This window comes from Sciurus vulgaris, assembly GCF_902686455.1.
Source record: "Sciurus vulgaris genome assembly, chromosome: 5".
Taxonomy (NCBI): Eukaryota; Metazoa; Chordata; class Mammalia; order Rodentia; family Sciuridae; genus Sciurus; species Sciurus vulgaris.
In genome coordinates this window covers 81,447,346-81,472,976 of record NC_136465.1, presented here as the reverse complement: position 1 = coordinate 81,472,976, position 25,631 = coordinate 81,447,346, and the positions used below count along the sequence as shown (strand labels likewise).

The window sequence follows — 25,631 nt, the reverse complement described above, 5'->3', positions numbered from 1 at the left end:
TAAGTTGCTGGGCTGACTTTGAACTTACAATCCTCCTGTCTCAACCTCCTGAGCTGCTGGGATTACAGGCAAGTGCCACCACACCTGTCCTCATTAGAATTTTGACATAGTTGTAAAAGGAACTTAATGGAGAAACAATAGTTTTTTTAATTAAATTGTGCTGGAACTATTAGACTGTTTTTTTGAAAAAGAATCTCGGCCTATATCTTATACTTTATACGTAAGTTAACTCAAAATGGATCATTGACCTAAATGCAAAACATAAAACTTTAAACTTTTAGAAGAAAACAGGTGACACTTTTTGGGACCTGAGTTAGGCAGAGAGTTCTTACCTATGACACCAAAAAGCATGATTCATATGAGAAAAAAATTGATAAACTGGACTTTATTGAAATTAAAACTTTTTGCTTTGCTGTCACAGTAATGAAAAGACAAGCCACAGGTTGGGAGAAAATACTGTAAATCACAAATATAACAGATGTGTATCTAGAATACAGAAAGCACCCTTAAATCTCAAAATTAAGAAATAAGCAACCAATTATGAACCAAGGATTTGAAGATACTTCACCAAAAAAGATATATAGAGGTCAAAATGGAAATAATGTCCATTAGTTTTTAGGGGAATGTAAACTAGAACCACAGTGAGGTAACACCACCTTCACAATGACAAAACAAAAAATTCTGATGATACAAAGTATTGGTAAGGATGCCCTCAGAACAATTGGAATTGAAACATTACTGATGAGAATGCAGAATGGTACGGCTACTTTGGAAGACATTGGACTAGTTTCTTATAAAGCTAAATATATACGTATCTGCATGTATATTTAAATGAAAATTTATGTTCTTACAAAAAACAGTATGTAAATGTTTATGCAACTTAAAGTGAAATAACTAAAAGCTGAACAACCCGATTGTTCTTCAGCAGGTGAATAAATAAAATATTTAAATGATGCTACATCCCTATAATGTCATATTACTCAGCAATAAAAGGGAACAAACACTGTTGATTCGTGCAACAACATGAATGAATCCTTGTTTTCAGTAATGTGGATCAAACCGAGGAGCACTTTACCCTAGAGGTGCATCCGTAATCCTTTTAAATTTTATTTTGAAGCAGGATCTCACTAAATTGCTGAGGCTGGCCTTGAACTTGGAATCTTTCTACCTCAGACTTCTGAGTTGCTGGGATTATAGGTGTGCGTCACTCTGCGCAGCAATGTGAATTAGGTTAAGTGAAAGAAGCCACTCTCAAAAGGCTCTGTATACTCTGATTGCATTTGTCATATTCTAGAAAGGCAAAACTGTAGTAATGAAAAACAGATGGGGGGGGCGGTGGCTGGGGAGACAACTCAGTCAGTAGAGTGCTTGCCTTATAAGAACAAGGCCCTGGGTTTGATCCCCAGCACCCCCCCCCAAAAAAAAAAAAAAAAAAAAAAAAAAAAGATAATTGACCACGTGGGGTGGTGTAGACCTATAATCCCACCAACTCTGAGGCTGGGAAATGTAGCTGAGTGAATTGCATCCCTGGATTCAATCTCCAGTATTGCAAAACAAAACACAAGCAAAAACAAAAAAACAGATTGGTGGTTGCCAGGGTTTGAGGGTAGGGAGGAGGTGTTGATTACAAAGGAGTGGCATAAGGGTTTTTTGGTTTTGTTTTGTTTTGTTTTTGAGTGATTGAAGTTTTCTGTACTTTGTGTTGATGGTTACACTCTTCTGTGCATTTGGTCAAAACTCAGAACTGTACGCCAAAAAGTATGAATTTCATTTTATGTAAATTAAAAAAATAATAAAAAGTAAATTTAGTAAGATTATTGGATACTTGATCAATAAAACCAAGTATATATTTCTATATAACAGTAATTATTAGAAAATGAAAATTTTGAGAATATGACATTTATCATAGCATCAAAAAATATTCAATCTAATGTAAGGTGTCTAAAACCTTTTATACAGGTTAATTTTGATATTCATGTAGCAATGCAAAAACAAGGATAGCCAAAGTAATATTAATGAAAGAGTTGCAGAATTCATAGAACTGGATAAGCAGTGTGGAATAAATGTAGAATAGAATATAGAGTCCTGAAACAGACCCACACATATATAGATATTTATGAATAAAATGTTACTGCACAGCAGTGTGGAAGGAGAGATATTTCAGCAAGTAATCCTGGGTCAATTGTCTATCGATATGGAAAAGTGAAACTAATTTTGACTCCTACTTCACACATACACAAAAATAGATTCTAGGTCTGTTGTAGATCTAAATGTGAAAGATTAAAAAAAGAAAACTTCTAGGGGTGCTCAGCCACTTTAGTCATAAAAAACAAAACACTGACTACATCAGATTTTCACAAAATGAGGACATTCTACCCATCATCTGGTTATCAACCCCAGTAAACCTTACATTGACTTAGTATTTCTATGTTGACCACCAGTATTCCGTCCAGTGAATTATCACTATACACTAACCAAAATAGCTAAAATTTAAAAATAAGCTGTGTGATGGTGCATACCTGTAGTCCTAGATACTGATTAGGCTGAGCTGGGAGGACTGCTTAAGGTCATGAGTTAAATGATCATGGGTAACATAGTGAGAACCATGTCTCAAAAAACAAAACCAAACAAAAAGATAAACTAGAAAATACTAAGTGTCAGCAAGAGTGTAGAGCAACTTATTTTTCCTGCTCATGCCTTGAGGGAGATGCTGCTGAGTAGAAATAACATCAGTATAATCTTACCAGAGTTGTAAGGCCTGAAGTCCCTTTGGTGCTTTCTCTCTGTTATTTTTATTGGGGGAGGGGATTGTGTGTACCTGGGGTCTGGGTAAGATGAACTGTCTTCCCTATTCTTTTTTCCCTTGGTTAAGTCAGTGCTACAGTGAAAACCAGCAGCCCTCTGGCTCCTGAAGATGGATGTCCTGTAAAGATAAGAGGCTCCTGATGGGAAGCAACCAGTCTTTAGGGATCAGGTGAGAGGAAGCTGCCACCTCAGTGAGTAGAAGTTTGCTGGTGATGAGGCTTCCACTTCCAAACTTTCCTTGGACAGAGGTTATTTGTGAATACAAAGAGACTGTGTAGCACCCTAAGGAGTTGAAGTAGGAGAGCATCCAGAGTAAATATTGTAGGTGAGATACATTTATCACCTCCTCCTTGACTTCCAGACATTGCCTCTGGAAAATTTTTCTTTCCTACTCTTGCAGTACTGTCATAGGAAACCTTGTAGGTATCTACGTACAAATATTATTTCTTCTATGAAATGTGAGAAAGTTATGTCCTCCAAATTCAGCTGACCAAAAATCCTTATACATTACAGATGCTTGAAGAACAGTTGAATAAATGAACCACAGTTGGATGTGTTGAATGAACATTTTTTTAGTCTAATGTTTCTTCTCTTGGTTGTCAATAACATAAATAAACTGACTCCATTTGAGTCACACCCTCTTTAAAATAAAAAACTATTGGCTCAAACTTGAGAAAGGTAGAAATGCCCTTTATTTGATGTGGTATAGATTGACTGTATGCCCAAATTCTGGTTTCTCTCATCATCATACTTAAAGTTTACAGGATGGGACTAGAGCGAGGAATTTTGAAGGCTCATATGTCCTTGTAATGGTTATTAACCTTTAGTAATGGGAAATTCCTGGGATGGAGCTATATTTAACTTGCATATACTGGTGGATCTGAGTTCTATCTTGTCTCCTTCTCAACCTTTAAAAATCTTTTCTTGATACATCAGCATCTAAACAATGCTGCAAAGAAAGTTTGGAAATTAGATTTTGTCAATCATATATTCTTTCAGTTTTTGTCCGTATTGTAAATGAATTGTTTTGCTGCTTTATTATTATTGAATTATAGAAGCTATAACAATGAAGAATGTATCTCTTACCTAAAAGTATATTTAGAACTCTTATTTCCAGCACATATTATAAAACACAAACTTTAAAGTAAATAAGTCAGGTGAATTACAGTATTACAAGTGTCACCAATTTGCTTTTCCATCTGTTTGTGTGAAAAATATGATCCTTGGTTCCCACTCCTTAGTGATTATGATTTATTGGTTTGAGGTACATTGGAATTTAAGAGCTGAGCAGGTGATTTTAATATGTAGCCAAGGTTCAAAATTACTGATTAGTTAGTAATTATTTATTAATCCTCTCCTGAGTTTTAGAAAATGTTACAATTCATAAAAGGCTATTCTTTTACATACTTTAATTATCTTCCTGTATTCTTACAGTGATCCAATGAAGTAGACAAGCTTTTGCTTCCAGTGTTTCTCCTCCTTTACTAGTGATCTATGATGGTTGTTACCTCACCCTTAGGTTCTCTGCTTCACATCTGGCTTTCACCTGTAACTTCTCGGAGGCTGGCATTTTGGTGAAGTCAGCCTTCTTCATAGACACATGCATCAAATGTTTAAATGGGCACATTATTTTTCATCTTTTGAAATCCATTGCTTTCCTCTTCTTTTGCAGGAAACTATTTAAAATTTGCAAAATGTTTGATAAGCCTTATAGGGTTGTAGAAACACTATTCTCTAGAAGTTCTTGTCTCTCTTCCACCACTGGTAGATTGTGATTTTGGGGAAATACTTAACATTTTGTAGAAGGGACAATATTACTCTGTCAAATGACATATACTAGACTATCTGGAGGTTCTTCAGATATGAGATTTTGATTATCTCTGACTTCCTATTCCAGCTTTTGTACCTTTATATACGCCCAGTGAGAGACTAAAATCAGGTTTTGCCAACTGAATAAATATGAATATTGAGAGAAGGATCAAAGCTGTCTTTAGGATATTTTTCATATTGCCTGATCCTGTGAGCTCCTGGTACACTTTTATTAAAAACATAAACTCATAATTTCCATTCTAGACCCAAGAATCAATCTCCAGAGATTGAACCTACCTGGACATTTTCATCAAGTTCCTATGTGATTCTTGAGGTCAGACAAAAATAGGAAATTGTTGTATGTGAAATTAAGCATAGTTGATGGTCAATAAATGAGCACATATCTATTTCCCTAACCCATGTTTTCTTCCTGGAGTTTTACAAATTAGATAAGGTCCACAGTCCCAGAATTAAGACAACAACCACTATTTGTAAGGGAAAAAGCTGAGTGTTTATTGTAAGTAGAGGGCCTTTGAATCTCTGTTACTTAGTATTATGTGATACTAAAATTTGTTGCTAGTAAATGCTGGCATGTTTGCAGTGAGGGATTAAACAGTGGAGCTTTGTGAGCATTATTCTTAGGACTATATTTTAGATAAGATGGTGAAATTAGATATTTTAGTGTTTAAGCCATTAAACTTCATAGTGGACTGTCCTATGGTCTGCTTTATATTAAATTTCACTTGTGGCAAGTTTTTTGTATTTGTAATGATTTTGTTTCTACATTTACTTTTGGAAAAGAAACATTATCTTGTTCTGATCTATATTTACTTATATTGCTTTCTATGGAATATATATGAATGAATACCTTGTACCTCATAGCATGCTTATTATAGAGTTTGTAATTACATTTAAAATTTTTCTTTAGTATTTTTCATATTACTGTTCACAGGAGGATATATCCCATGATACTATGTTAAAACTCATGGTAGTTAATTATTTATGCAAATAATTTTTCTTAGCTAATCAGAGAATAGGCCCTAGTACTTCAACTTCCACATCTTTCTTCCTCAGAATAACATGAGCATGACATTAATTATGACTGATTAAAAAATTTGGAAACTAGGAGTATAGCTCTGTTAGAGCATATGCTTAGCACATCTGAGGCCCTGGGTTCAATCCCTGTCCCACATACTGTTATGGTTTGGGTGCAAGATGTCTCCCCAAAGTTCCTGTGCTAATGCAGGAATATACAGGAGGTGAACCAATTAGGTTATGAAAACCATAACCTAATCAGTTCATCCTAATTTGAATGGACTAACTGGATGGTAACTGTAGGCGTGAGGGGTATGACTAGAGAAGGTGGGTCATGCACTGGAAGGGTGCATCTTCCCTATGGCCCCTTTGCTTTCTCTTTCTCTCTACTTCCCAGGTGTGATGAACTGAGAAACTTTCTTGCTCTACGCTTTTCTGCTATTATGTTCTGCCTCACCTTGGGCCCAGAACTTTGGAGTTGACCCACCATGGGCTGAACATCTGAAACTGTGAGCCAAAATAAGCTTTTCCTCCTCTAAATTGGTATTTTAGTAGCAGTGATATAAAGCTGACTAACACACACACACACACACACACACACACACACACACACACACGGGGGAAAATGTATAAAATACATATATATGTATCTATACATGTATGTATATACTGATATATGTACCATATACATATATAAATGTATAAAATATATATTGACATAGGAGTATAGAATACATATACATAAAATACTTGTTTCCTGTTATGAAAGTTTTGTGTTTACATACACACATACACAAAACGACTTGAAAACTACAGAAAGATATACAGAAGAAAATGAATCATTACAGCAACATTAGAGTCCATTTCTGTTTATGTTCTGCTTTACTTTATTTCAACCTTTTTATTATGTCTGATTCTTCTGGTTTATATATAGTGGCCTGACTCATAAAGCTTGAACCTATACATACTGCTCATTTTGCTTTTATTAACTTACAGGAGGTTGAGATATTTCCAGATGTTATTATGATGGAATCATTTTATAATGTAGTCTAGGTAGCCATTTTTCATGGACATGTCAGTCAGGAAATCAGTTATTTAATAAGGCTATGTTTTGTGCCAATCATGTAGCCTTGAGTTTAGACCATCACCCTTTCTTTTCCTGTTAGGTTTTATAGTCACCATTCTAGGCAGAGCCCTTTCTTACACAACAAAACCCTCTGGGCTGTAGCTAGGCTCCTTATTTCCATTTTCTTCTTATTTCAATCCATTGTAAATAGTTATGCAAGTGAAATTCTTCCAGTTGTGTTCTCACATTATTTTCATGAAGCTTACAGTGACTTCAACAGCTTTAGCCTTTCAGCATGTTTTCCTAGCTGGTCCCTTCCACCTCATTTTATTTTGTTACTTATTGGTATAATTTGTGCTCCAACCAGGAAAATCTGTATAAGCTTGTTTTGCCTCTACCTTTGTTCATGCATTAACTTCATTTGGATTTTTTTTCCTCCTGTACGTTCTGGCATTTCATGTCCCTGTTTTCCCTCAAAATGTCCCTTGAAATTTACATTTTCCCAGAAGCTTTTTTCTGACTTATACATTCTTCGAGCATGTTATCTTTTTTTTTTTTTTTTTTTTTTTTTTTTACTGGGGACTGAACCTAGAAGCAATTTACCACTGAGCTATATCCCCAGCCCTTTGTATTTTGAGATAGGGTCTCTCAGAGTTGTTAGGGCTGCACCAACTTCCTGAGGCTGGCCTTGAACTTGTGATTCTCCTGCCTCAGCCTCCCGAGTTGCTAGGATTACAGGCATGTGCTATTGTGCCTGGTACATGTTATCTTTTTATATTTCTTCAAAGTGTCATTTTGTATCTATTTACTCAGTTAATATTGGAGACCTTCTGTGTTGTTTCTCCACATTGCCATATATTGGTTTTGAAACCTAAGTTAATTAAATTTAAACCAGTGCAGATGCTGGTATTTTTCAGAGTGGGAAATTAAGACTTGGGTAGAAAGGTGTTTGCTGCTACATGTGACATGCCTGAATCTAATCTTTAGGATTTATAGAGGTCAAAGTATAATACAATGCAGAGAATTGACTTTTTCTCTTTTCTTTCTTTCTTTCTTTCTTTTTTTTTTTTTAAGAGAATGACTTCTTTAAAAAAGAAGACAAACGAAAGAACAGCAAACAGAAATGCCAACCTCTCATAGTGGGACAGGTGTTGTGTGAGAAATTCTTTCCTTTCTTTGGACTCATTGGGGGTACTACTACTACTACTACTACTACTACTACTACTACTACTGCCACCACCACCACCACTAGAGATTGAACCCAGGGGTTCTTAACCCCTGAGCTACACCCCCAACCCTTTTTATTTTTAGATCAGGTCTTGTAGAGTTGCTTAGGGCCTCACTAAGTTGCTGAGGCTGGCCTTGAACTTGTGATCCTTCTGCCTCATCTTCCTGAGTTGATGGGATTACAGGCAGGTGCCATCACACCTAACTTGACTCATTGCTATTTATTTTCTGTGAGATATAATCTACTACTATTTATTTTGCTATTCAAATTTTTTGTGAAATCCTTTAAAAAAATTAATAGAGTTACTGGGAGCTGACATAAGAGACTTATAATTATGGTTTTCCTTCATTTCTCCTTGAAGTTCCTTCTCTATCAAGTTTGTGTTAAACTGAAAGGAGAACCATTGGCTCACCCAAGGCTGGTGGGAGAAGAAAGAGAGCAGAGCAGAGAGAACTGCTGACTGATGGCCTAGATGCCTATCAGACTTTTTCTTTTTAGAAGCCGTTTTTTTTTTTTTTTTTTTTTTTTTTTTTTTTTTTTTTGCGGTACTGGGGATCGAACCCGGGGCCTTGTGCTTGCAAGGCAAGCACTCTACCAACTGAGCTATCTCCCCAGCCCTAGAAGCCGTTTTTGTCCACATGTATAGAGGTCACATTTCAGTTTATGAATCTGAACACTAGATTAATAAAATAATTCACATCTTGCTCATTTTCTGAATGAACTAGTGTGAAAACCCTGAGAATTTGTGTCTTCATGAAAGGAAGCAAAGAGAAAGACAAGATAGAGTCCCCAAGGGCACGTCACCAAAGACCTGCTCCCTTCAACTAGGTCCCAATCCTACAGTTTCTGCCACCTCCAGAAGTCCTTTCAACTTTGAATCCATTGATGAGCAGAACTTGATACAATCGCTTCCACAAAGCCCCGCTTCTTAACATTGCTGCACTGGGGACCAAGCCTTCAACATCTGCGCCTTTGGGAGACATATACATACAAATTCTAACACTTGTTACTGTAGCAATACATCAAGAGCTTTGGCAGTTCCCCCAAAACAAAACAAATCAGTGATAAAGACTTAACCTCAGGAAGAGGCTTTGCTGGCATTGGCATACACCTGTAATCCCAGTAGTTTGGGAGGCTGAGGCAGGAAAATCCAGAGTTCAAAATCAGCCTCAGCAATTTAGCGAGGCCCTAGCAACCCAGCAAGACCCTGTCTCTAATGCCCTTACAAAAAAGGACTAGGGATGTGACTCAGTGGTTACTGGGTTCAATCCCCAGTAACAAAAAATAAAGAGAGAAATTAAGAGGAATTTAAAGAGGAAAAGGGGTGAGATGGGGAAACAGCACAGCTTCTAGGAAAGGACACAGAAATTGCAGTTGGATGATGTGATGGGGCCAAATTGTGAGGAAACAAGAATGAAAAGCACTCCGAGGAAAATGTAATTGAGGGACTACAGGAGTTTCTGATTCCTATCTTGGGATGCTTTGCCACTCATTTGTCTCCTCCTCTCTTGTGGTGCTGTGATTCTCCAACACCTGTCTCGCTAGACCTTTGTGGTTCAGTTTCCTGATGCCCTTAACTCTCAGTGCCCCAGAAGGGAAGTGTGATGACAGATGCAGGGATTTAGTTGCACAGCCTAGGATCCTGGAATTGGGCAAACAGTGATGCTGTGGCTGCCTGCTTCCTCTGCTACCTGACCTTTCCTTTCTTTTTTTCCTTACCTGATACAGTAATGAGCCCCAGAGGAGGCTCCTGCATACTACGGGACTGGCAGAGAAGTAGAAGTACTTGTCCCAGAGCAAGCCTTTGAAATTCTCTACCATAAAAGGAATTATCTGGAACAGTTGCTGTGACGGTTGTGGAACCATTAATGCCTTGAAGTTACCTGTTTGTTTTGTAGAATATAAACTAACTCTTTAACATGACTGCTTAATGATCAAATCAGCCCTGGCACTCTCCCTGTTATGGCACTTTAAGCAATATCTTACACTTAGAGCAATATCTTCATATTTTTAGTGAAACAACCTTTAGATGTTAGTGATGACTAAGTTCCTCATTTTGCAATTATGAAAGTACAGACTTGGTGATGTCAAGTGACACATCTATATGCCTTAGCATTTTAGTTGAGGAGTTAATTAGGAACAAGCTCTCCTGATTTCTAATCCACAACATTTTTTTTTTTAAACAGTATACCATAAAACCTCATTTGTTTCTAATTCCTAGGATTAGTTTTGGTTCCAAGGAGCAAAGAAACAGAGCAGGCCTGGATTGTTGATGATTGGCACAAAAAGCCTGAGAAGGAAGCCTGTGGTAGAGTTTTTAGTGATTATAATAAGTTTTGTAGCTCCTGCTTTTACTGGTAATGGAGCTGAGCAAGGGGCCTGCAGCTACCCCTAGGTCTGGCTAGTATCCCATTTTTGAGGCCCCAGAGTTATTTTTAGCCCCAGGGCCTTGGAAGCAGGTGTGGTCTGGGCTTGAAGGCCTTGCCTGGAATGTGTTCAAGCCTTGTTGTGCATGTCTACTTAGAAGCTGAGAATAGTGACCTAAGCCTCTTGCATGTATTTTGTTAGAGGAATTTGCACTTTTCCAGTGAAAAATTATAAGTAAAGTTATACTGAATTGCATTTGTGATGCTTTAAGCAAATTTACTTTGGAAACTTTATCAATTGAAACACAATTTAAGAGTATTAAGAATATATTAATTATAAAAAATTAACTATAAATCCTTTCGTTATAGAAGAAATCTTTGTATTAAGATTCATAGCCCAACTGACCTGTTTTAAAAATTCATGTTAATAGTCACAAGAGTGTGATTTAATTTTTGGTGGGCTGGGAATGTAGCTCAGTGGTAGAGCATATGTTTTGTATATGCAAAGCCCTTAGTTTAATTCCTTGTACCACAAAAATTTAAAAATAAAATATAATTTTTACATTACCCCCCCCCAAAAAAAAAAAAACCTTATTTTTGCTTTTTAAAAGAATTCTGTTTTTCTTTTTTTGTGGTGCTAGGCATTGAATCCATGGCCTATGTGTGCTAGGTATCCTCTCTACCACTAAGCTACACCCCCAGCTCTAAATAAATTCTTTTACAAGTCCTTTTGTAAAGCAACAACTGAGTTTTCCCCTGGAAGTTAAACAACAAATTTCACATATTATATTTGTTCATTTTCTTAACCTGCCCGCATATCCAGATTTTTCTTAACAGTACTGATAAGAGGAATTATAGCAGGACCTGGTGCTGGTATCTGGTCTGTTTATGCCATGTCCCTTACTAATGCTTTTCACACTTTCCAAAGTTATGGAAAAGAGTATAAAAATTACTTGTAATTACCTAAGTAAAACTACTGTGTTTTTAGTGTGTGCGTATAAAACATATGTACATCCTGTGTGTTTATACTTAGAAGTGGGTGTTTGAGGTTCTACTTAAACTGTTCTTGTACCCTGATTTTCTTCTCTTTAATGTATCATGACCATCCTTGGATGTCAAAAAGTATGCTCTTAAGATGTTAACAGGCAACCATCATTTTTGAATGTTGCATGACACTGTGTTGCAGGATTTACCATAATTTTTAAATTACTTAGCCATTCCCCCTAATTATTACACATGTTGGCCTTTGCCAGTATATTTCATGTGTTTTAACTGAAAAGTGAAGAAGTTTCTTGTCATTTTGAAATTATTTTCAGGAGACTATAGTTCAGTATTCTAGTTTTACTTATTTTGTGAGATTTGAAATAGATGAAATTTTGGAATAATAAAGCTTATAAACTTGGACTCTAGTGGAGATGAGTGAGAGGTTCGGTGTTTATGATTTCTAATTACATTCCATTGTTTTCTCCTAGAGCCTCTGATCTTTGGAAAAATTATAACCTCTCTCCTGTTAGATTGTGTTCCAAATGTTTACCCTGATCTTGGTACTTTGAGTAATCTGTGCAGGAAAGTACACATATCTTTCACATAGTGGATTTTTTTTCCTCTGGGAATGAAATGGTAAAGGTGGTGCATATGGATGAAGGTTATAAACTTACATTACTGTTACCTCCTCTGGGGAATACAGTAAACCAACTTAAAAATTCCTTGTGTTAAGTATTTGATCCACCTTCTGACAAGAACACTACGAAAGCATTTGTCTAATTTTAATGAAGATCCTTTAAACTATTTCCTTGTTATATAGATTTTTTCAAGCATACATCTTGCTTAAGATGTCTTTGATATTTTACTACATTCCATACTATAAAATCAAGACTCTTATTAGATAACACTTTTATGGATTGGAAGAGTTGTACTTCATTAACAGTTACAGTGATTTTCTTGTTACAGGATTTCTTTTCATTTTTTAGCCAAAAATGCACTAATGTAGGAACCATAGTTTCTCCCTTTGAGGTGGTAAAGGGAAAAAACTCCTGAACATTTGTGTGTGTTACATGTATTAAAAGATTGAAAGTTCAATTGCCTGGAAATGTATAATTTCCAATACATGTAATCATAGTTCTGAAGAAAGACTGAATATCTGCCTCATCTTTCATTGGCATTTTTTCAAATTGGCATTATCTTAGCCAGTATATTCGTTGGTCTCAGTCAAGACTTTGACATGGCAAGAGCTAGTCTTCCAGGTATCCATGTAGCTTGCTCTCTCACCTCTCTTTTGAATCTTTACTTCGATGATATCATCAAAGTAAGGCCTTCTCTGACTATTGTAGTTAACCTCCTCAACACCTCTTCTTTATTTCCATAGTACTTAATCACTATCAGTCATACAGAATGTTCTTTTTTGTTGTTTATTATATGTACCACTTATAGTTTGGATTTTGATTATCCCTCAACTGTCTATGTGTTAAGGCCTTGTTCCCAAAGGTGGCACTGTTGGGAGATGATGGAGCCTTTAGGAGATGTGGCCTAGTGAGAAATCATCAAGTCACTGGGAGTGTGACCTTGAAGTGGATTGTTGGACCCCACTCCCCTCTTTTGCCTTCTTTTCATGTGGACTCATGATGTGATCTGTTTGTCGCACACTGCACACTCCCAGCCTTTGCCTTCTGACACTCCCACAAGAGGCCCAAAGCAATGGGTCTGCCCAGTCTTGGACTGGAAGTTCCAAAACTATGAGCCAAAATAAAACCTTTTCTTTATAAGTTAATTATCTCAGGTATTTTGTTACAGTGGTTAAAAGCTGACTAATTCAGTACCCTGTCACTAAATTAGAAGCTAGATGAGGGCAATTTTTTTTACTTGCTTGATTTATAACCAGGTAATACATTTATAATTATAGATCATAATGAGCAATTATTATTTATTGCTGCATTTTCATGGTAGTGCCTGGCACACATTTGGTACCCAATAACTACCTGTTAATTGACTGAATGAGTTACAATAGTCTCCGACATGATGAAGAAAACCAGGATCCCATCTGACTGTTTGGCTTGCTCTGAATATCTCTTCTCCTGTCAACCTACCTTTATCATAAATATCCTTCCAAAATACTTGCTGCTCAACTCTGAGATTAAACCTGTTTAATTGAACATGTTTCCTCTTGCTTAGTGACTCTATTCAGGGATTTTTCCTTTCTTCCTCCCTAAGACCACCTCTATACTCAGGTCTTCCTCCTAGTGAGTAGGATCCTTAGTTTTGGGGCAGGGTACCAGGAGGAGACAGTTAAATAGAGGATGAGGGAGCCTTGGCAGGAGGGGTGTGAATAGGATAGACATGTAGTGGCAAGGGGAAAGAGGAATTTAGAGGGAAGTAGTAGAGTTCAGGTGAATCAGGGAAGGGAGGCTCGTGAAATAGGTAAGCATAATGTGCAGGAAGCATTGTCATGAAGGACGGGCTCCAGTTGAATCAGTACCAAGAATATGGTGTTCTTTGCTGGCAGAAACTCAGTGAAGGCTTCTCACAGATCTGGCCTTTGTGTGGACTGGCCTTTGTCTAAAAGTAATGGCACTGTATTATAGTCATTTCTTTTGTAGGTTGGCTGCTATTTAGCTTTATGTGGGGGTCCTTGAGATATATGTCAAAAGCCTAGTTTCTGGTCAGAGTGTGTGTGTCAGCGAGAGGTGGCAGGTTTTACCATGCTAATTGTTGTCTCCTCGTGTAGTATTTTTTAGACAGCTTTGCTTCAGTGTATTCCATTATTGCCATCAATAGTCAGAATAATGTATCCTCAAGTTTTGGGTTAGAAAATATGGTCAAGACATTAATAGCCAAAACAAATTACGTCATTGCTGTCTTGGCTTTGGTGAAATTTACCAAATGAAATTTACCAAATTCAGCTGTCTGAATTTCTTAGTGTTCTACACCCACAACATAGGAGGTGAAATTGCTTTAGTCGCTGTAGAATTCAGATAGTCGGTGCCTGCAGTGTTCTTGCCTGCCTCCAGACTGCATGGCCAACTGTTTTTTCCTACTTTAGATAAATTCTTTTTTTTTTTTTTTTTTTCCTGTTATTGAAAGTCAGTTTTTAGGACTTTGCTGAAAGACTGTTTGGTGTATTTTGTTGCCCTTTTCTTCAATTTTATTGGAGGGAAAAAATTTATGTCAGGCTTGTAATTAAATAAAAGTAAATTTCTCACCTGATTATATCCTTTCCATAAACTCTCTGAGAACTGGAACTTGAGCTTTAGCCCAGCCAAATCCCTAAATCCCTCTCCTCTAGAATAGGTCTTTGAAGCACCTTATAGCATAGGATTCTTTTCCTTATCCTAAGAATTTCTTTTTGTAAAGGAAAATATTTAGAATGGAGGTGTGCTGGTTTGAGCAGGAACTCCTGCCTCCTCATGGATACCATGTTTCAGCCTATCCTTTGAAATGTTTATGGAGCCTTGTCCCTTACCCTACCTGCCGTAGTCCTCAGGAGTGAGTTTTTTAGGTCAGCAGTGCCCAGTGGCAGACGAACTATTGCTCTTGGCCAGAAATAATCCATGGGTAGAAGGAAAAGGGAAACCCCCTTTTTTTTTTGAGTGGAATGTATCCAGTGTCAGACTGACTGACTTAGAAGTCAGGAAGGTGTGTGTTAAATTGAAAAATGTCTCACCTGAGATGAAGAAGATCTTTAATAGAATTATTAAAAATTTTTTTTTTTTTTTTTTAATTCTGGTTGGGCATTATCTGAAGGCAACAAGTAAAACTTCTTTCCCCTTAGCTACTCTAGTTGCAAATAATTGATTATTTTATAGTCAAACTTTAGATTGTTCTTTTAATTAAAGCAGGCTTCCCTTGTTCTCCTTGTTATTAGAGTTCTCAAACTTAACTAATTCAGTAGTATACTTCATTGATAGACTATTTTTGCAAAGTTGGATGTAACAACACCAGAAAAGCTTTAAGACAGTATATTCGAATTAAAATTTCTTATTTAATTTATATTAATGTTAAATGCTATATATTAAACATGAGTCACCTGCTCAAATGTAAAATATACCAGAAATGGCATTTTTTTACTCTGGTTTTGTTTTTGATTATTTTGTTATACTAAAATGTTGCCTCAAGCCTGCCTTTATCCCTGCGTGAATAATTTAAATTATTTATTTATGAACATAGGACACTTTGCAATTATTTATTTGGTAACCCTGTATAAGTTACTAGTTTTCAATATTTTAAATACTGCCTTATTGACTTTAGAGTGTCCTTTGAGAGATAGTTTCCATAATTCTATGAATGTAACACTATCTCATTTTAGTTTTAATTAGAGTAATGATAGACAATGTTTGCTTATCAGGATACCATAAAATATTTTGGTGACCCTTTGAGCACACTGTTAAGCACTTTAGGTACCTTGGTAAACAGCCTATTGAATAGATGTAATTCTAGGGTGTATGGGGGAATTGTCTGTTATATATGTATTATTTAGATATCCAAAAGGCACATATGAAAGACTCATTAGTATATAAACTGGTTCATTTTCTAATTAAATGTTGAAAAAAATCAAATTGGAGTGTTGAGTGAAAAATGCAAAAACTGCATATGCTTTGTAACCATTGAAGGACAAGGAAAAGAATATGTTTGTTTTGATCTGTATTAATTAAAAAAAAAAACTGTGGAAGAAACCAGAAGAAAATATTAACAGTGGTTACCAGTTAGAGGGCAAGATTGAGACCTGGACAAGGATTTGAGGAACATTTTCAATATATTTTTCATTTAAATATATTTGTTGTCAGTATTGTGACAATTTCTAACAAGTATAACTGAAACAAACTGTACATATTTATGTTAAACACATTTTAGACTACTCTTTTTCTAATCCTATTACTATCTATTAAAAATGGAAAGAAATTAGTTTTAACAATTGGCTAAGTAAATGCAAAACCTGTCTGCCCTGGATTTTGTTACATGTAATTGGGCCTTTATGATTCATTCTAAGAATCTAAGAACTTCTTATAGAAGTTTTGGTTAAGGTTAGCCTGGTGATGTTGCAAAGAATAAAATGTTTTCCTGTTATCTTTTAAATACCACCTGATGTAAAAGATTTTGAAAGCAATATGGTCACATACAGGTCTCTGATCGCAGGGTACTGACATTCTTCAGGTGAACAGAGAAAATTTTTAAATCATAGCTGTAGCCAAGGATGAATATTTAACCAGAATTCTTAATAATCAAGGTTAAGGCCATTGTTACCTCATCCTCCACAACTCCTTGGCAGGCTGTGCCTCTCACATAATCAATTTAGGACTACAGAAAATCAGACCTTGGCCATGAAGGTGTAATAAGAGGGCTCCAGCTGTCTTCGGCATAACACTGAAAGCACGTAACTTAATCCTCACTTCACTTTCAATACTTTGCTTCAGTTATGTCCTCATCTTAGAGTCAATTTGACCAGACCTTTTCCTTGTCATGGAAAGGGTCATTTTGTGTCTACAACTGCTGCCTGGTTGTCTGGGGAGGAATAATCATATTCTGTTCTGCAGAACTGCCTGCAGAAGGGAGCAATGATTAGAGTTTCCTAATTCAACATTTGCATGTTCTCTCTGTTTCCCTGCTTTTGTTCCTTGATCTGCTAACCTAGATCACTGCTTTGTCCCATCCAGATTTTATCATTGAGAGGAGCCAATCAGACCCTGAGACTCACTCAGTACCATTGTTGGAATCAGTTTGCTCTTGTTCTCAGATTTCTACTTTCTGTGCCACCCAGGCACCCTCATGGACAAGTCAAGTCATTCTTTCCCAGTCCAGTTCCATTATGGGAACAGGTACTTAGGGAAAAACTGGGTAACCCGTAGTAGAAGCCCTGATTTGGGAGTCAGACAATCTGAGTACAGGACTTTACTTTGCTGTGAGTGGTATCACTGAGCAGTCAGGACTTGACAGATGCTTGGTAGATGCTTTGCAAGTTTATTAGTTGATTGGTTAGGACGTATTCTCAAATTCTTTGCTCTAGTTTTTTCAGTTCAAATTAGAGATGACTATGTACCTCATTGACATAAAGCTATATTAAAACCAAATTCATTAGTGTAATGAAATTTGTTTCCTGGAAGACAAGACATGAACATGTAATGTATTAAATGCAGCTGATTTGTAAAATGGGTGTGTAAGGTTTCTCAGGTGCCTTCAACTCCCATGTGTTAGACTCTGTGAGAAAGGTTGCAGCTGGACCAGTAGCAGGGTAAAATTACTTCTGGTTTTATTTGCCGTGTGATACCTTTCTAAAATTCCAGATGTAAGCCAGCTTTGTTCACCAATACATGTAGACCATTTCCTCTTCTTTTTCTATTTAATGTGTAGTAGTTGTTTTCACCTATGGATTTTAGATAAATTAGATAATTTTGTCCTCAGAACATTTTTTTCTTTTTGGTGAGGTGACAGGCCACTATTACATCTATATTTTGTAGGTGAGAAAACTGGTATAGAGAGAGTATATTATTTGTTCAAAGTTGCATAACCAGTAAATGGTAAGGCCACTTCTCTTTAGATCCTGTTCCCTTTTCTCCATGCTTCATTTTGTGAGTATAAAATGATGAAATATGACCCCAAGATGTTTGAAAGCTCTACCATCTTGATCTGAAATCAGTTAATCAAATATTTATTTAGAATCTTAAATTGTTTTTGGAATAAGGAGGGTTTTACTTATTGTAAATAGTATAAATGGATCATCTTAGATTTAAAGCACAGTGGAAGTAAGAAATATAATACCAAATCTTTCTCATTAAATGGTTTATCCTTTGGCAATTGAATGTCAACAGTAGACATAGTTTCATGTGGTAGATGATTTCTTATAAGCAGAGATGGACCAACGGAGATAGGAACCTGAGAATATTGAAGGTCAGGGTTAGGTCTAAATTATGGGCACCACACTCCAATTAATGTTAATCAGAAAATGATTGATTATAGACCTTTGGTAAGAACAGGGGAGGCACTGGGTCCAGCGTTGAAGTTCTGTTTGTTGGAGTAGCTGACTTAGAGTCCCTGGTTAATGGATAAAATTTTGTAAGCCTGGAAGTCATTGATTCTCTTGAGGATGAGGCACAAGAGAGTGAAGGGTCAGCCTACCACAGATCAAGGAACTCAGGGTCTGAGTATGCTCACAGGAAAGAGAAAAACCAGGATCATAGCTGTGAGACTGCCTCCAGTGAAACTGGGTGCATCCAAAGTCCCCAGCAATTAGCTTCTCAGTTGCTATGATGAGCATTCCAGCCATTTTTGTCCCGCTTCCTTAAAAGTAGCCGAAATATAATGATCGAACCTCCTGTTTTCCAGCCTCTTCTCTAGGGGTTGCTGTTTGCGCCCTGTAGTTTGTGTGTAAGGACACACACCTACTTATCACAGTAATTCTCAAGTTAACAGAAAAGATTTTTTTTTTTTGTCCTGATAATATGAGATTGCTAACTTGGTCCTTGGCTATTGTGTGTGCTCTTTTTAGGAAGTAAATAAAATGGAAGAAACCCATTTGGACTAATAATACTTCAAGCTGCTATTTATAGTTCTTTAATTTTATATGAGTTATTTTTTTCTGTGCTCCAGGTGATTATAATTCATGAATGTTTTCTTGAAGTTTTTACATTTTGAGGTTAAGTTGACTTATCACTAGCATATTTTTTTTCTTGAAGCCATACCTATCTGTCCTTTTTGTTTGTTCAAATAAAACAGTGCACCAATTATGAATTTAGATTAATGGAGTAAATATTATGAATCATATACTCTCTGTGCTCTGATGTTCTTTTTCTGACTCCATGTTTTGTTTTCTTTCTTCGTGTAGGCTGTCAGTCCAGTGTAAGGCTGTTGGAGTGAGGGAGCAAAGGTAAAGAATGATGTAATGCACTGGCTGCCCCAAAGCATCTTTTGTTGTGGAATGGTTATTCCAGTCATCTCTCTATGAATCAAATGTGAGGGGCTGCTTTGTGGAAGGAGTCCTTTGCAAGAGCACATCAACGGGAAAGAGAAAGAGACATTCAGTTGGAGGGCTCTTGCTGAAAATGGGTTTAACTCTCCTTTTGCCAGTCACCACCAGCCTGACCTCATACATTTTTAGTACAATGGAGTGGCTGAGCCTTTGAGCACACCACCATTACATCATCGTGGCAAATTAAAGAAGGAGGTGGAAAAAGAGGACTTATTGTTGTCATGGCCCATGAGATGATTGGAACTCAAATTGTTACTGAGAGGTTGGTGGCTCTGCTGGAAAGTGGAACGGAAAAAGTGCTGCTAATTGATAGCCGGCCATTTGTGGAATACAATACATCCCACATTTTGGAAGCCATTAATATCAACTGCTCCAAGCTTATGAAGCGAAGGTTGCAACAGGATAAAGTGTTAATTACAGAACTTATCCAGCATTCAGCAAAACATAAGGTAAAGACTTTGTTTTTTGCCTTTTTAAAATAAATGAACACACTACTGGGGAATAATTGTTAATGGAAGCTTGTTTTTAAGCGGAGAAAATAATTTGAAGAAGTTTTGGTTGTTTAGATTTTGGTACCTTGTATCTCAAAATAATTTGCAATTGAATTGTCAAATTTTAAGAATATTTAAACTACACAGAAGGGTTAACTTTCTCTAATTTGGACAGGTGTTATGTTCCCTATTAATACTTGCTGAAATTGTTTTCTCAATTTAAACATTTTTGGTATTATCTACAAATTCACTGAAAAGTAAGTTATTCTTTTTAGGTGCTTTGGAAAAAAGCAGAAGCTAATTATTAATGGTACTTTTTTATATTTGGTGACATTTGTATGTGGTGATATTGGTCAACACTTAAGGGTATTATGTTTGGGGAAAGTTATTCCTGGAATATTGAAATGTCATCTGTGTGCTAGGGAAAGCTGTTTCTTTTCTTCAGGGATTAAAATGAGCTTACCTATTAATTTTAACAGCCGATTTCATTGTTGTTATGTAGGAACCATTTAAAAACATTTCTTTAGGTCAAGGGTTGCTATGTTTATTTTACACATTATTTGATTTTTTAACTTCACTGTTTTATAGTGTCGGATTTAAAACCAAGGAGTTTTGAGCACATCTACACAGAAATAGCATCAGTTTTGCCTTTTAAAAGTTGATTTTTACAAACATTTAAACCATTTGTGTGCTAACTTTATCCAAAAAATTTTCTCATTTTTATTCAATGTATTAATTGAAAACAAAAATAAGTTATTTGATTCAACTCAAGTAAATGTGAGATCCTATTCAGCCACAGGTTTATGACATTATTTTTCTAGCTTTCTGTTTGCATTTTAGGTTGACATTGATTGCAGTCAGAAGGTGGTAGTTTATGATCAGAGTTCCCAAGATGTTGCTTCTCTATCATCAGACTGCTTTCTCACTGTACTTCTGGGTAAACTGGAGAAGAGCTTCACCTCTGTTCACCTGCTTGCAGGTAAGGCTGTGATAATGATGAAAATGACCTGGAAACTCATTGAGCTGTATGAGTAAGCAGTATTTCACAGCTCAAAGTCCAATAGATTGTCACAGCTTTGATACATAGAATGATTTATAGCTTTTGATTAATGTAACAGTTCCATTTATACTATCATTCTTCCACATTAGACAGTGTATCTTTGACCCAGCTGAAATGTCTTTTCATTGGATGTTTACAGATCATTGTGTCCAGATGGACAGATAGTTCAGAGCCTGTTGCTTCTGTCTGGAAGCAACCCACGATATAAGAACACCAAATGATCTACTTCTCAGATCTTGTCATTAGTGTCCACCCTTGTGACAAGAGCCAATATTACTGTGTCAGACTTATTAAAAGTACATTTTTTTTCCTGGATGTTAGTGAAACAGGGAGAGAATATTTTTTTTTTAATTACTAGGGGCTCTGTTTTAAATCTTATTCTGTATTTTTAGTTTTTATAATTGACAAAAAAAGTCAACTAATAAATGCTAAGCAAGCAGGTATTTATAAAGAACATGGGAAAAACCAAATATTTTTAACTGTCCTGAGGGAGAGTAGTGTGGGAGTTTTATCTCATTGAATTTCAAAGCACACTGTTCAATTTTTTTGCTTCCCCTGTTCTGTTGACATTACTCAAGTCCTTTCTTTTACTTGCATTCGCTCATGGAGTGGGCAGTAGTTTGCCAGTGCATAGTACTTTGTCATAAAGCTGCCATTAGGCAAATTTGGCCACAGAGATGGCAGGAGTTCTTTTAAAATTTAATCTAAGAAAAAAATATTGATAGATTACTATTATTTTCACATCTTTAGGGTTTTGTTGCTAAGAGAATTGGTACAGTGAACTGGATGTTGTTAGAAGTATAAGTAGTTTTAAGATAATCTGATTAATCAGTTGTTGGTGTGTTAACACTTTAATTGCAGATTTAGACAAAATTTCCATTTCTCCAGTTGTTTCTCACAAGCCTTTGTCTCAGTACTCTAAGAACAAGGATAGTTTTTCCAGTTCTCAGATCATCTGTAGCCATACCTTTTATTTATGTTGTGATTCTTTTTAATCTCTCTGAATATCCTTAAGTGAAGTCTGCTTGTTGTAAAATACAATTTATAGAATTTTGTAACTGAGAATAATATTAGAGCCTGTCTCTCTTGATAGGCAATTTTTTTTGGTGCTGGGGTTTGAACCCACGTTCTTGCTCATGCTAAGCAGGTGCTTTATAGCTACCTCTCAGCCTGATAGAAGCTCTTTTAATGGAGTATAAGTGTGTTAAATATGACAACTATTAGTTCCACTAAACCCATTTGGCAAGTTTAGTCATTCATATCATGCTTTTGTAGACACTGTGAGGGATTTTACTTTGGAATTCTGTTTATGGGATCAGCGTTTAAAGAAGGCATTGCTAAAATGTGCTTCACGACAAAGTGGTTTTTCTACCCACTGGTATCTTGATGGGATACCTTTTCCCTATGAGAGGTTCTGACCTGACAGCTTGGCCAGGCAGCACCCTGCAGAGGAGTGAGCTCATGTTGAGTTTCTAACGCAGGTGTCATAACTTCTCATATGCCCTTTAGTCCATTTACCAAAGAGCATTCCTTTATTTTCTGGGACAATTCTTATCGACTATGTGTGGCATTGGGAGGGTCACTGACTGGGCAATAAGGAAGAACAAGGATGCAGTCTAATCAGTTCATTCAACCATAGGAGCACGTGGTATGACATGGCTGAGCCAGAACACCCTCGCATCTCCATTTAATCACGAAGTGTTTTCTAGGCCTAAACAGAGATTGACTGAGATATCTCCAAGAACCACATTGTATTGGCAGCCCCACATCCCCCTCAACACCTGTGGAATCTTGTATTTCTTTTGGGTGGTAGCTTTCAGTTCTAAATTACCTTGTTCGGGACTTTCTAAAGAGTCAGGTCTCTTCTGACATCTAAAAGAGGGTTCTGGATGGTTAAAAAGTCTCTCCAACTATCTGAAAGCCTCTGACCAATTGGGAATTCTCTTGGTTAGTCAATCTTTGCTCAAGGTAGATGGAAAAATTGGACAAAGTGAAAAACAATGTTTGGAAGGTGTGAACATCAGTTCTTGGGAAACCGTTTTTGTTTTTGGCCAAGGTCCAGCTGCTCAGAGGAAATATTGGTAAAAGTTTCTTAAATGTTTTGCTTGGGGAGAAATACATGACTGTGGTAAAGCATACTAGTTTCTCACAGGAGCTACTATAAATTACAAGGTCACCGGAGATGATTTTTACTATAAACTGACCCTGCGGCTTTCAGCAGTTAGGTTTTATCAACCTTGTATGGATATAATAATTGGAAGACAGTGTAGTTTCTTAGAGTAATTTTTCCATCAGTTTAGAACTTTCAGTCACTTTGAAAAGAAGGAATGCATGAACTGTGTGAGATGGCTTTTATGATTTATGGTCATTAGATAGGGAAGTGAAGAGTTGTGTCCTAAGTTCTACTCATGCTTTCAGGGCTTTCTTACTAGTACAGAGAAGAATGAGTTTGAAAAAGGGGAACAGGCAGACTAAGAAATTGAAAATAGCTTCTTTAAAAAAATTTAGATGTTGATAGGCTTTTATTTTATTCTTTTATTTATATATGGTGCTAATAATTGAACCTAGGGTCTGACACATGCTAGACACTCGCTCTACCTCTGAGCCACAACCCCAGCCTGAAAATAGCTTTTATTGAGCTCTTTCCCTCAAACAAGAAGAGACCCAGACTTACTTGTAGGACATAAAAAGTGAAGGCTTACTGGCCTTACTGAAGGACAGGTCTTGGAATACAGAGAAGCTCTATTGGAATGCAAGTGGACTTAGTTCTTTAGTATGGAACAGATCTTATTATCTTCATGAACCCTCAAGGTCTAGCACTTTGCTAAGTTTTCAATAAATATTTGGCATATAGATTAGTTTATATGCAGGTTTTATATATTTCACAGTATATATATTTACATATATATTTATATTTGTGTATATATATATATACACACACACAAATGTATATATGTATACATTTCACAGTATACATGTGTATCAAGTCATCACATTGTATACCTTAAATGTATACAAGTTTTTACTTGTCAATCAAACCTCAAGAAAACTGGGGGGGAAAGTGTGCCCATTTTATTTATTTTTACATAGACACTTCTTTTTTTAAATATATATGTTTTTAATTGTCAATGGATCATTTATTTATTTATATGTGCCAGGCAAGCGCTCTACCACTGAGCCACAACTCTAGTCCCAGGGGTGCCATTTTGCTCATGGGTTGCCATATATTTGCTACCTCTGCTTCTAAGTCTCATTTTGTGTAATGTTATACAGAATGGATCATCTTTTCTCCAATTGTTACCTGCCAGTATGGTAAGCCAGTTTATATTATTTGCCAGCTACCAGTGGCTAAGACATAAGACCAAGCCAAGACTGTCCTTTGAAAAAAATGAACTGCAGTACTGACTTATGTAGTTCCTTGGTTTTTCATTCTGATAGTTTGTACAAGCTGAACAAAAGTGCTGTAGTTGACAACAGTGACATCAATCTTCCCTTGCCCCCAGTTGTGTTATGTGTGTGTTTCGGAGAAATGTCAGGTCCAGTCATTCTGCCTTTTCACTCAATCTCTTGGTGTTTGATAGGTACTTCTGTAGTTGGGCTCTGAACTTGGCTTTAGGAAATAGGAATAAAAGAAAAGCAAAAGGTTTGCCCCTGCCCTTGAGAGTCTAGTGATTAATTTGGGGAAACACAGCCATGGAAAACTGAATGAAATAAAAGGAAACATGTCTGTGCTAAACTGAATGATAGAGTGATAAGGGATGATTCAGTGCAGAAGCTGAGAAGACTTGATTATGATAAGGGAATTTTAATTGAACCATGAGCGATGAATAAGATTTGAGTGGGGAGGGGATCCTTCGCATTCTGAAGGGGAGAAAAAGCATGATTAAAAGTGTCAGGAACGAATGTACATATGAGGTGGGTCTTTGAAGAAACTAGAATAGATTTTTTTTTTTGTAAAAAGTAGAGAAGAACTGAGACTAAATTTTGCAAACCCTTTAAATGAACAGGAAGAATTCATACTTAATATGTGATGGGCCTTACTGTATTAAAGATTTGGCTGCAGTATCTGTAATCACTAGATCACCATATCTTTCTTCTGATCACTAGGGTTTGAGAAATCCTCCTTTTCTACCAACTAAGTCAGACCAATGTCATCGCTGTCTAGACTGCCTTAGGAACCTTAACAGGTTTTCTCACATCTTCTGTGTTGCCACCTTCCAGTTCATTGTTCACACTTAAAATTTTATTGTTTTGTAGTACTGGGGATTGAAAAACAGCCTCAAGCATGCTAGGCAAATGCTGCATCACTGAAGTATTCCTCCAGTCCTATTTTGTATTTTTCAAGTATTCCAGTATAATTTGCATCAATTCTTTTAATTACAAAATCTCAACTGACTCTCAAGGCCCTGCTGGCTTCTGCTTACCATCTAACTTCCTCTAATGCCACTTTACATCCTCAGTTGTTTCTTTGTTTGAGCTTGATTATCCCAACTGCTTCAAACCTGCAGCAGCGTGCTCTGTGGGTCCTGACAGAGGTGCTCTTCTCTGCCTGGGGTTCTCCTCTTATCTCTTAGATTTAGTGTAGTTGTTAAGCCTTGCCTAGCTACCAGGCAAAGTTGGTTTCCATACTCCTTTGGGCACCTATTATAATTAGTTTAGTTAACTATTCATCTAATGAATTGGTTAAAAGTTATTTCACTAAACTCTGGGCCTCTGTCTTGATCACCACTGTCCTTATTACCTAGGACTGTGTCCAGGTCACAGTAAGTGCTTTTTGAACTTATGGGTGAATTTCAGTGGTTTCTGGTATTTGGCTGA

General features: G+C 36.6%; 1 protein-coding gene across 3 annotated transcripts in view; it reads left to right on the top strand.

The window, feature by feature from the left end:
• DUSP16 (dual specificity phosphatase 16) overlaps nucleotides 1-25,631 on the top strand; it is an 87,545-nt gene that overhangs the window by 21,435 nt on the left and 40,479 nt on the right. For 2 of the 3 annotated variants that reach the window (XM_079140037.1, XM_079140039.1), the window contains exons 2-3: nucleotides 19,119-19,711; nucleotides 20,594-20,732. In XM_079140037.1, the coding sequence (XP_078996163.1) occupies nucleotides 19,484-19,711; nucleotides 20,594-20,732 (367 nt within the window). In that variant the 5' untranslated portion in view covers nucleotides 19,119-19,483. Of the gene's footprint in view, nucleotides 1-2,872; nucleotides 2,975-19,118; nucleotides 19,712-20,593; nucleotides 20,733-25,631 lie in introns of all 3 variants that reach the window. The other variant, XM_079140038.1, reaches the window with a different exon arrangement.